This window comes from Polypterus senegalus, chromosome 3 (genome assembly GCF_016835505.1).
Source record: "Polypterus senegalus isolate Bchr_013 chromosome 3, ASM1683550v1, whole genome shotgun sequence".
NCBI lineage: Eukaryota > Metazoa > Chordata > Cladistia > Polypteriformes > Polypteridae > Polypterus > Polypterus senegalus.
In genome coordinates, this window is record NC_053156.1 from 246,050,989 (window position 1) to 246,064,050 (window position 13,062).

Consider the following 13,062-nt stretch of genomic DNA (forward strand, 5'->3'; position numbering starts at 1 on the left):
CAACTCTATTTATATGTGGTATCGACAGAGCCACACTACAAAATCAAAAATCATACTTCAGCTTTTCAAACTTCAAACTAATTTCATATTATATATGTGCACAAATACAAATTTATATAAATAAAACCATGTTGGCATCTGATTGAGTTTGTATGTAAGGAAGTTTGTTCAAGCATCATATAAAAATGGCAGCACAGATTTTCATGAAGAGTAGGGAATAACTCAGAAATAGTCCAATTTAGAGTACAGGTAATATAGCACTGCAATGGCCCCCTGGGGCATAGAGAGGGCAGAACAAGTTATTAATAAATATTATGGTGTGATATGTCAACCAAGATGCAGCACTAGACAATTTGCAAAGGTAGCACAATGGTTAGCCTAATTTCCTTTGAAGCCATTAATCCGGGATTGATTCCCATTAATTTATTTAACTTTTTCTTTAATCAAACATGTCCGTTATATTTTGTTGAGGGGATAGGGACAAAATAGTCTGTGGAGTTATTTTTTATTTTATATTTATTTATTTTTTTTACAGTTTGGGGGCACAGTCCTTGACCATTAGACCAAACAAGCTCACTGGTGTTTCTCTGTTGTATTTGAAACCATACTAAGCAACCACTTCAAACAGTTGTAACACATATGTCATAACAAAGTGTTATCACAAATAGTATACAGTCTAAGCATTAATTTTATTTTTCAACTTTGTGGTTACACTGAAGTTTTCAAGCAGTACTGGACAAAATAAAAAACAACACCTGTCTGTATAAGCTAATGCTTGCCTGTCTGGCATCTACAATTAAACAAAGCATAGCTTGAAAGTGAAAGCAGTTCTGCAACAATTTAAGGGAGCTTAGCTCACACATCTGAACCTAAATTTAAATAATGAACCAATAATTCACTTCTTACTGTGGATCAGGCCAGCTAGTATAATATAAAGAATGGTTGCAATCTGGCTGTTAATTTACATATTGATATATCACAAGTTTATCCCATTTGATGGAAGGGCATGTATAAATAGTATACAGAGGAGAAACCTCTAAACCTAAAGAAATACGTCATGCATTTGGTAAAAAATATTGGTCAAGAAGGAAGTACATTAGGAATACAAAGGGCAAACTAGAACATACAGAGAGTGACCAAATAAATGCTCTAATTCACATTTGAAGTAGTCATTACCTTCCCAGCAACTACACAGACTAATTATTAGGAAGGTACTTAGAAATTTGAAAATTGAGGAAAATTAGGGGTGGAAAAACGTTACTTAGATTAAAAACGCTGAAATCGAGCAAATTGCCGTTAACAGGTAACATTTATCCTACAGTGCTCAATTAAGTTAGAATATAAACTGCTCAAAACATTAAAGGAACACTTTTTAATCAGAGTATAGCATGAAGTGAACGAAAAATCTGGGATATTGATCTGGTCAGTTAAGTAGCAGAGGGACATTGTTAATCAGTTTCAGCTGCTTTGGTGTTAATGAAATTAACAACAGGTGCACTAGTGGGGCAACAATGAGACAACCCACAAAACAGGAATGGTTTAACAGGTGAAGGCCACTGACATTTTTCCCCTCCTCATCTGTTTTTTCGCTAGTTTTGTATTTGGCTATGATCAGTGTCACTACTAGTAGCACGAGGCGATACCTGGACCCTTCAGAAGTGACACAGGTAGTACAACTTCTCCAGGATGACACATCAATACGTGCCATTGACATAAGGTTTGCTGTGTCTCCCAGCACAGTCTCAGGAGACAGGCTGTTAATCTAGGAGAGATGAAGAGGGCCGTTGAAGGTCCTTAACCCATCAGCAGGACCGGTATCTGCTCCTTTGGGCAAACAAGAACAGAATGAGCACTGCCAGAGCCCTACAAAATGACCATCAGCAGACCACTGCTTTGAATGTCTCTGACAAAACAATCAGAAACAGACTTCATGACGGTGGCCTGAGGGCCCAAAGGAATTGATACCATTGACTGGCCCCCACGCTCACCTGACATAAATCAACCAGAGCACCTCTGGGACATTATGTTTTGGCCCATCTGACGGTGCCAGGTTGCACCTCAGACTGTGAAGGAGCTCAGTGATGCCCTGGTCCAGAACTGGGAGGAGATCCCCCAGGACACCATCCGTCGCCTAATTAGGACATTTTCAGGCATGCATACAAATATGCGGGGGCCATACAAACTACTGAGTACAATTTTGAATTGCTGCAATGAAATTTCGGCAAAACTGGCTGGCCTGCCATATCATTTTTTCACTTTGATTTTCGGGGTGTCTGAATTCAGCCCTCTGACTGACCTGGAATTTATGCAATCAACCACGAAGTTTTAATATGTGACTAAATATATAAAAAAAAGTTTAAAAATTCAGATGTAAAATTCTACTAAAAACGTACAAGTTCGAGTAGGTTGTCCACCTAATCCCTCAAAATTCTGGATCCTGTCTTTCCATGACAGAATTATGGAGAGCCACAGTGACCTACTCAAAAACTGATGTAAGCCCATTGCAGGTCACAAGAATGCACCAAAAAAAATTAATCAGTTCATGAATTCTATTAACATGTTTTTTTTTTCTTGACAGTGGAAGGAAACCATACTTTCAGCATATTTCCATGCATATATAGAAATAATATGCAGGTTAAACACAGATGTACTCCAGCCTGGAGATGGTCATGGGTCAGGCAAATAAAGTCAGCATTGGGAAGATTTCATGCTAATTAAATATATCATGAATTAAAGTTTGAAAGAACCAAAAGGTGAAAGTTACTTTATTATAAATAACAGTTTCATGGTTTGCCTTGCCTTGACTACAAAAAAAAATACCAAATGAGTAACATGTTAGCTCAGTTCACTGCCTGGACAGAAAAGCAGTTAGGATAACTCCCATATCCTTATATATTTGCCATTATTAAAAATTGGGAGCCAATAGGAATGAGAGAAAAATTGTGTACTGGGTATGTCATACAGGAATCAAGACAGTCCAAGGTATTCCAACTGTAACAGACACAAAAATAATTAGTGCTGTTCCAAGTTGCCACATGTGCAAAATAATTTCAATATAACTACAATATATAAATATGGGTACCTACCAAAAAATATGTATAACATTGCCAGCAAGCTGAGCCCTATAGCAGTTCCAAGTTTTGGGTCCACTGCAAATCCAATGATGAATCCAACAGTTCCACAAAAAAGTAATGTCAAGAACACAACCAGCCAAGAAAACTGGAAAAGAGGTTCAATCTGTTGTCCAGCAAATGTCTTCATCTCATCTAAATAAATAGAAATGCTCCAGTTAAATGCTTAAAAGTTTTTTTTCCTAAGCCACTCTTATACTCCTATTTAGAGAACAAATCACACAAGAGCATACTCACACATATAAGTGAAATGCTCAGTAATTAAAAACAGTGTGTGCAATGCATGGTCTACATTGCAGATTAACGCTATTAAGTATGACGTGTTGCATCACACTTTGCAAAATAACAACAGTTAGGTTTAAAGTAGTTTGTATTTGTGTTTATTCATCAAACAAGCTCAGGAAAGCTTTCTTTGTGATCTTGCACTATGGGAGGATGCTGCACTTGTCAACTCATTGAAATACATTAATCTTAACTTTTCTTGCTTTACTGTAAATACCATTTCACACCTGTCGATTCCATGAAAGACATTGGGGTGAGCAAAGTCTAAATATTTGGAGAAATTTGATGTGTTGCCTCTTGCTAATAACACAGATGCAGCACTGCTATCAATTAGACTACTGCCAAAAATCCATGCACAACCTACTTTGTAAGAATCCAACTCCATACACCCCTTGCAGAGAATTTTCACATCTAAGTACTCTGTTTTGGTTCTTTTTTTTTTTTTTTTAAAGGCAGCATAAAGCAATCTCAGTCACATGTTCATGTAGCAAGATTGACAAATTTTGCACAATGCTGCTAATAGCACCCTTTTAAAATTAGGCAAATTAGTACATTTTTAGTACCAGTATACTGCGTAACATTACTTAAATAGAAAGGTGCAAGTACCATGAAGGTGGATAAAATTGGCCTAAGAGACAGACCAAAACAAAATTGCATGAAAGAAGCAGCAAACATAAAAATGGGTTTCATCATTAAAGGTAACTAACAAAATGGAAAAATGATGAAGGGAATGTGGAGAGTAGCATGCCAACTTGGCCAAAGACAGACAATGATCATTATAACTAAATGATACTGCCTAGTATAAACTATTAAATTTGCACCATTGAATCTTTTACTCAGTATTTCCCCAAACATACAGAATACATGAATAAGCTCTAATATAAAGAGGCAGAAATATCTATAAATTTTACAAGTCCCAAGACAAGCTTACCTTCAAGCTTTTTAAGAAGAAAAGATTTTCCACTTCCCCACTGTGCATACAGACCTACACAAATAGGAGGCTGCATAGTTGGCTCGCTAAGGATGTCAGCTAAAGCACTGCTGTACAAGTCATAACCAAGCATGTCCCCATCAGATTCAGTAGGTGAAAGATGCCCTGTTTAATTAAAGCATATTTGTTATTACACCCAAGTGCCAAGACAGAACAAAACAAACAGTACAGTAAAACATTTTCTAGGTATAGGTATCAATGATGTTTGGAATATTTTTATTTTCATACTAAAAAAATATACACAGTAAACACAAATCTGTTTAATGTATAACAGATGAAAATAAGATAAAAAATAATAACATGAATTCTTCACTAGACAATAAAAATGTAATATCTGATTTCTATTTGAAGCATAACTTTGCTAAAACTAGAGCATGAGATTAATGATTCATATCTGAGGGATTACTTAAAATGCTTTTACTTTTTACCAGATCTAAGGGAAAATACTTGAGCCAAACACAGATCTCATGCTTGTCTAGATACCTTAATGTTAAGTGATCCATGCATGTTGTCATGTCATTTTCTAAACTGCTTAATGCAGTGCCGAGTCAGGGGGTGTTAAGTTGTATAGTTTATATATTTGCTCCTATTTATAGTATTATGGTACTGCATCCCTATTAGGAGTAGTACAGCCAGGGTATTTGAGTGAGCAGGTTTTCTTGGGTGTTGCACACTTGTGTGTATTTGGTCAGCTGAGTATAAAGTTTGTAGCTAACAGCAAAGGAGTTGTATCATTGCAACATCAAATGTCTTGGGATATTTATATTCATTCACCTACTGAGGCTCAGAAAATGTGTGAATGGTCTCACAGATGCATCATTTTACTGGTATAATAAAGTAAAGGAGATCATGCTGAAGACAGGTGGAAATGTTTCACAAGTTGACCCTGCAGTTTTTTGCTGGCTGAATGAAGATGGTACTGTGCCTGGAATCCTTGCATGCCATGTGGATGATTTTATATGGGCAGGTACACATTAACTTTTTTTTCTATGTCCATCCATAATTCAGTTCAGCTTTCCAGGTTGGTCATGAAGGGTATGATCACTTCGACTATGTAGTCCTGGAAATCGTAAGTCTCAAATAGAGTAATATTAATACGTATATAGCAAAAAACCTAAACAGAGAATCTTCAACCCATTGCCATAGAACTTTCTAGAGTCATGAAAAGAGAAGCCCACACCTCAGTGTATAGAACTGGGACACCTAAAATCAAAAACAGAACAGATTCTCTGGGATGCCAGACAAAGCAGACCTGATGTAATGTTTGATGCCTGCACCTTGGCATCCAGCACAAAAAAAATGTTACTGTTCAAACAATACATGAAGCCAGCCTAATTCTGTGAAAATTGCCTTGGTGTTTCAACACCTAGGAAGAGGGAAGTCAATGAGATGAGTTATTTTCATTGATGCCTCATTTGGGAATCATCCTCATGGTGGCACACAAAGAGGACATTTCATTATTCTCAGGTTTAGTACTTTGGCAGGAGAAACCCTGGCAATGCTTGGTGACACTGATTGTTCTTTCTACACTTTTTTCAGAGCTTACAATCAGTGGGTCAAAAAAAAAATACAGTACCCTTCTGGTCTTTTGTTTTACAGACTCTTTAGTAGGGGCAATTCAGTTCACCAAGCCTGTAACAGAGAAAAGACTTAATATAGAGTTACTTGGGACAAAATTATTTATTTATGATCAAAAGGTCCAATGTGTTTTGCGGTCATCTACAAAGAAGCAGATTGCTGACTGTCTTACAAAAAAGGGACATCCGTTTTTGTACTTTTAAAAGCACCTGATATTGTTGATGCATGTTTTGCAGTTTACTTTTTTTTAAAAAAAAACTCTCTTTAGGTAATACGCCTCCAAACACTCGGCCCCAATAAATTTAAATTCAAGATTCACAACCTTTATCTACTTATTGAATTATTAAAACAATGCTCTTTAATTCAACTTGTGACGGTTAACTTTTTGCCTAGGTTTTAATTTTGGCTTACATGCGGTCTGGCAAATTGGCTTGGTGAGAGAAAACAATTAAGGGGGTAATCTTACTTTTTATTAATTATATATTAATTTATATTAATTATTTACTAATTATTTGCTGCAAGGTGAATTAAATGGTGTTCATCTTAGCTGATACCTTGCATCTTTTAGACATTTCCTCATTTATTTTATTACAGTGGAGATCATAATAAAATAGTAATTAAATGCAATGCAACTTTCTCAAAGCTTGTAATGCACACTGTAAAAGGTGGTTTATAAAATTAATATTAATAAAAACATTCTGGCTATATAGCTGCATATTTTTTGAAAATATAAGAAACACACAGAGAGAAAATCACCTAATCAAAACGCATAGACGACATTGTCTATTGAAGGCTTGTGATGCAAAAGTGTGGGTACTCTTGTTTAAAATGTCTCTCACTGTGAATATTTAAGTGAGCAGAAGATGATCACCAAAAGCAATAAAATTAAAGATGGCACAGTTCTTTAATTTTAAGGAAGATTATAATTTTATTTCGATCATTCACAAGTACAAATACCAAAAAAAATGAAGCAAAAGTTTGAGCACCTGACATGGTCAGTACTTAGTAACAACCCCTTTGGCCCAACTAAGAGCCGTCCAATTAATTCTTACTTGGAGTGTTTTCGCCCATTCGTCCTTGCCAAAGGCTTCGAATTCTGAAAGATTCTTGAGCCATCTTGCATGCACAGCTCTTTTGAGATCAATCCAAAGATTTTCAATGATGTTTAGGTCAGGTGACTGTTACAGCCACTGGAAAAGCCAACTACTTGTGCCTCTAGAGGTATTCAGTTGTAGTTTTTGAGGTGTGTTTCCAGTAAATAACTTATTGAAGGACACATCCCCCTTTTAACAGATGGTGTAATGTTTGATTCCAGAATGTGCTGGTATTTATTTGAATCCATTCTTCCCTCTACCACTGACTGCAACACAAGCCCAAAGCATGACCGATCGATCCACTCCCATGCTTGACAGTTGGAGAGGTGTTCTTTTCCTTGAATTTGGCACCCTTTTTTCCTCCAAATACACCTTTGCTCATGTGAGCAAAAAGTTCTATTTTGACTTAAATTGTCCACAGGACTTGTTTCCAAAATGTTTAGATGTCCATCCACCCATTATCCAAACCGCTATATCCTAACTATAGGGTCAGGGGGGTTTGCTGGAGCAAATTCCAGCCAACACAGGGCACAAGGCAGGAAACAAACCCCGGGCAGGTGCGTGCGCGCACACACACACACCAAGCACACACTAGGGACCAGAGCACTCGGAGGAAACCCATGCAGATACAGGGAGAACATGCAAACTCCGCGCAGGGAGGACCCGGGAAGCAAACCCCGGTCCCCTAACTGCGAGGCAGCAGCGCTACCACTGTGCCACCGTGCCGCCCTTGTTTAGATGTTCAGTTGCAAATTTCATGTACTGAATTTTGTGACTAGGATGCAGGAAAGCTTTTCTTCTGCTGACTCTACTATAAAGGTCTTATTTGCTGTGGTGTCGCTGCACAGTAGAACAGTACACCACCACTCCAGAGTCTGCTAAATCCTCCTGAAGGTTTTTTGCAGTCAAACGCGGGGTTTTATACATCTTTCTAGAAATCCAATGATCAGTTCTTTCAGAAAGTATTCTTGGTCTCCCAGATTTCAACTTGATCTCCAAAGATCCTGTTAACTGACATTACTTAATAACATTACAAACTGAGGAAACAGCTACCAAAAATGCTTTGCTACCTTCTTGTAGCCTTCTCCTGCTTTGTGAGCATCAATTAATTTATTTTTCAGAGTGCTAGGCAGCTGCTTAGAGAAGCCCATGGCTACTGATTGCTCAGACAAGGTTTGAGGAGTCAGAGAACTTATATGGCTTTGCAATTGGCATCACCTGGGGTTTCCCTGGGGTTTTGACTGTGAACAAGCCATAGTCCTAACAAGCTAATTAAAGTCTGAGACCTTGGTAAACATTATGCGAGACCTCAAATATCTTGGGGTGCCCAAACCTTTGCATGGTACCTTCCTCTTTTCACTGTACAATTGTACAAAAAAAAAACCACTAATCTTGCATAAAATGCTGAATTAAAATGTGTCATATTTAACTTTATGCCTTTTGGTGATCAGTTCATCTTCTGCTCACTTAACCACTCGCAATGGACATTTTAAGCATAGATACCCAAATTTTTGCATGCCACTGCATCCCCTCACCGAGTATTCCACACCATCTCAAAGTTATATTCACTCCAGACAATCCCAAGTCTGCTTGTGTGTCTCCTGTTAGTGCAGCGCCTAACTCTACCATAGACAGAAAGTCCTGTTGCCCTTTAGAGGAAATTCATTTTGACTGCTTGTACTTTAATCTTATTCTTAAAGTCACTGCTCAAGTGTTGTAAACACAAGTAGTGAATCCAGTACAGACTAACATCTGCCTCCACAGTTTACAAAAGCAGTACATACACAAAATTAGTAATATGTACTAAGCAAGAATCTGGTATCCAGCAGTATTCTGAAGGTTCTTTCACCTTAATAAACATAAAAAAGTTAATATTTCAGACTCACGATAGCCCACCACATAGCTATACATTCACTGAACTTACTAGCACCAAAAATCTGTGTTAAAATGCTCTTTTGATGGGTGCAGTCAATATTGTATGGTGTTTCTCCTGCTTTATTTGGACGGTAAAGAAGTCGCCCATCTTTTGGATTTCGTAGCAGCAGTTCAGCTAGCCTTCTGCTTCTCCCACGAATAGCAATATGTAGAGGAGTATCTCCTTTCTGCAAAACAAGTCAAGCATTTTTAAGTAACCTTTTGATTAGCAAAAATTAGTTTTAACAATTGTTCTAATTCAATTAAAATATATTAAGGTGCCAAATATTTTTCTCAAATAATCAAACGGAAAATAAATCAATCATAAGAAAAATAAACATTTTTAGCCATGTCATATTAATTGGTCAAAGTGGTGCAGTTTGCTACATGCTAAAGGATTCTATATAAATTCTAAAATTCATGAACTTAGCTAAATCATGGGGAATGCAGGATATTACTCAGAACTAGGTCAAGACACTGGAATTTCAGCAGAATAGTGTTACACAGATCTATCGAATTTTTAACCTTAAGAGTATTTTGATTGTTAATCTTAAACTGGCAGATTTCCACTTTTCTCAAGGTGGCAGACATCTCCGCTTCTTGTGGTTTTTCTAAATAAGTGCCAATTCTGTCTGATTATTTCAGAAATGGAATGCAGTAAAACTGACTGAAAGCAATATATGCTGCAACTTTTTGGGCTCCTTTGCAACGGATTTACAAATATTGCCTCAGAAGGACAAATGTGAATTAGTTTAATTTATTGGTATTATAAACCAAGATTATACTTATTGATAAATAAACCAAGTAAAAATATGTGATTGTACAACAGCGGATTTTTTCTTAATCTGTTAAGTGCATCCAAACAAACATTTCAGTTTAGTTTAATATTAAATTTTAATTATTAAATTAGCCTAGATTCACAAAAGTATTAACATTTTTGTGCAAATAGTACTCATTTTATAGTCAAATGTCAGAGCTTAACCTGAATGTCATAATTTTAAAAATTTTAATAGGAGTCTAAAATAATGTATTATGTTAAATACAGTATAACTACTATAATGACTAAGTGCATATTTCTTTATTACATTATCTGCCATATTAAATAAAATAATACCTTGTCCACTGCAGATACTTTTGCTCCTTTGTCAAGCAGAAGCTCTACTATTTCAATGTTCCTCATTTTAGTGGCTTTAATTAATGGTGTTTCCCCATCCTGAAAAGAAGGAGATCAGTAAGGAGATCAGTTACTCTAAAGTTTATAACATTGGTGCCATTTTTAGCATGAAATAGTAGTATCAATACAAAAGTGTTTAATATACCATACCTTGGTGCAAATTTCTGTGTCAGGATTGCACTGTAGGATATCTCTCACCATTGTAGCATTTCCTTTCTCCACTGCCCAATACAATGCAGTTTTATTATCCTAAAAAACAGGACAAGGATGATAAAGATAACAAATCACCATCTTTTAAAAAAATGCACAACAACAACTTAAGCACATTTTTAAAAAGTTATTGTTAACTAATGCATAACAGACACACACTTAGTAAAAGCAAGTATACAAATCCACTGTTTACCTGTCCTCTGATGTCAATATCAGCATATTTATGAAGCAAAGCTCTAACAATCTCCACATGGCCACCTCTGACTGCTCCAATCAGTACTGTATCTCCACTCTGAAAAAAGACAATACCATTTGTTATTAATTATAACTAGAGGTGCAAATAACAATTATGATTAAAACAATTTAACCAAAAAGTGATTACGTTAACCAAAAACAGAAAGTGTCTTAAATCACTGTAAAAACATTATACTCTAATGGCTATCAGCATTATACTATGATTTTCTTGTCCTTAATCAATAGCAAGCAAGGATGATGATTTAATATAACGACTATATATTCTGTCACACAACTCACAGAAATGAGTAAAATAGTACCCTGAATGGAACACAACCATCACCTGCTCTCGGTTTATTTTAGAACTTAAACACACATGGTACAGAGAAACATGCACTAAAACAGCAGAGGAATTCAGATAGTTTTGAAAAAATAAACCAATACATAATATATTTTGTTACTAATATGCACATAAAAGTTATATAAATTATGAGCAATGTAAGTATGTTCAAAGTCAAAAGCTGACAATCTGAAATCAGGTAAATATCCATGCCTCTGCACCTAATCTGCAATTTACAATACAAAGGTTGTGGCTAAGCAAGCAGGCAAGACTGTATTTTTTCCAAGGACTGTGAACCTTGCATTGGTTCCACAAAAAACACAAGTGCCTCGCTAAAAGCAGCAAAAATTGCACATGACACAATTAGTGGAATATGAAAAAGTTATTCCTGCACACATTTTTCATGCAGCATAGCCACTGCAAGTAACAATCTCATACCTCCTTCATTAAAATGGGGGAGAATCACATACATATACACACACACAGAAAAAAATATAGTTAGTGAAGAAGAAAGTAATAAAAAGCTCAGTTTTACAAGATATTCTTGAAGAATGTACTAATAATTTGTATCACTATAACTTGTCAATGTGGTATCTTGTAAGTCCAACACATTTCACACATAGATTAAAATTGCTCAAGTTTATTAATTAATAGGAGTACCATCAAACAGTTGGTGATGCGGCTGGCATGGAACAAACAGCAGGCTGGAGGATGCTACAGAACTTACTCTGTCTGGGATGTTGACGTAAGTCCCTGCATCTAGGAGATCCTGTACAATGTCAGTATGGCCCTCCTTTGCAGCAATCATGAGTGCTGTATTTCCATCTTTGTCAGTCATATTGACATTTGGATTTCTCTTGAGGATTTCTTTTACAACATCCGTGTACCCACCCTTGACAGCAACAATCAAAGCTGTCATGGAATTCTAGGGGTAAAAAAAGAACAGTTAGATCAATTACAGAGCAACTCCTGAATAAAATACAACATCTGGATCTAAATAAACATTTAATTTTAATAGTAATCTCAAAAAAATTTATTTAACTACTGTATAAACAGCAGTTTGTACAGTCATGCATAGAACTACAACATTATGAAGGATTATCAAACTACTAAACATTTTACATGTAAATTCAACAATAAACTCCCTGGATATACAGAGACTATTAAGGAGGTACTCACTGAATTGGAAATTGCAGACAGACAAGTTCTGCTCATTTAAAAAACAAGTCACTGCAGGAGGATAACATTTATTCTAGAGAGCATAAGGAGGTTAGTAAGTACATAGATAAAAATGTGATGTGCATTTTGAAAAATCAATATACATGGGGGAAATTCCTACAGCCTGGAAAATAGCAAATGTAACATGTGGTGAAGGACTTTAGGGTCCGTTATGATGCACAGTTTTAACTATACAAACAAAGCTTGGGCTCCAGAGGGATGAAGGTGTGAGTGGTAGCATGGCAGTGCGTGGTTGGTTGGGTGATTGGCTGATTGTGCATTCATGGACAGACGTGTGTGGTTCAATTAATTGTCTTATGAGCACTCTGGAGTCAGTAATCTTTGCACATGCATCAATAGCATTATAAAGAAAAGGCTGAGCAGGACAAGGAAACAGAAAAAGATAGATGAAGAAAAGGACAAGAAAGAAACAAAAAGGAGTGATAATTTTATAGATTTTGATGGTGCTGGCTCAGTAAGAGACTGCCTAACTGAGTAATTGTCTGAGTAGAGCAGGTCTGGGTGGAAGGTATGGAGAGACCAGATGAGCAGTAGAGAGCCAACAGAAACTGGCTTAGGAGTACTGGAGTGACAAATGAGACGAGCACCCATGATCGCAGGGAAAGTTGGCCAGAAGTCTGGTGAACTTTAAATCACTAGAATGCCCATGGAAGCAGGAGTGGAGGTACTGGAACACCAGTGAAGGCAAGCATCCATGGTCACGATAAGAGCTGAACCTTGGCGGCCAGGTAAATGAACAGAACTCCAATCTTTCTTGTTTTTATTACCAGAATTTTCTTTTAGCCTTAGTTTTATAAGAAAACTTTAATTGCTTATTTATGTCTGTTTTATCCTTCGCAAAGAAGCACCTGCTTTTATTTGTAAAAGATTAGTTA

The 13,062-nt window shown here is 36.5% G+C and overlaps 1 protein-coding gene across 12 annotated transcripts in view; it reads right to left on the bottom strand.

Moving 5' to 3' along the window:
• LOC120526030 (kinase D-interacting substrate of 220 kDa B-like) overlaps window positions 1–13,062 on the bottom strand; it is a 149,332-nt gene that overhangs the window by 91,781 nt on the left and 44,489 nt on the right. For all 12 annotated transcript variants that reach the window (XR_005633064.1, XR_005633063.1, XM_039748868.1 and 9 more), the window contains 7 exons: window positions 11,676–11,873; window positions 10,568–10,666; window positions 10,315–10,413; window positions 10,105–10,203; window positions 9,001–9,178; window positions 4,345–4,509; window positions 3,087–3,266 (listed from right to left, as the gene is read on the bottom strand). Coding sequence is in view for 10 of the 12 variants with exons in the window: in XM_039748868.1 (XP_039604802.1) it covers window positions 3,087–3,266; window positions 4,345–4,509; window positions 9,001–9,178; window positions 10,105–10,203; window positions 10,315–10,413; window positions 10,568–10,666; window positions 11,676–11,873 (1,018 nt within the window). In the remaining 2 variants the exon portion in view is untranslated. The remainder of the gene's footprint in view (window positions 1–3,086; window positions 3,267–4,344; window positions 4,510–9,000; window positions 9,179–10,104; window positions 10,204–10,314; window positions 10,414–10,567; window positions 10,667–11,675; window positions 11,874–13,062) is intronic.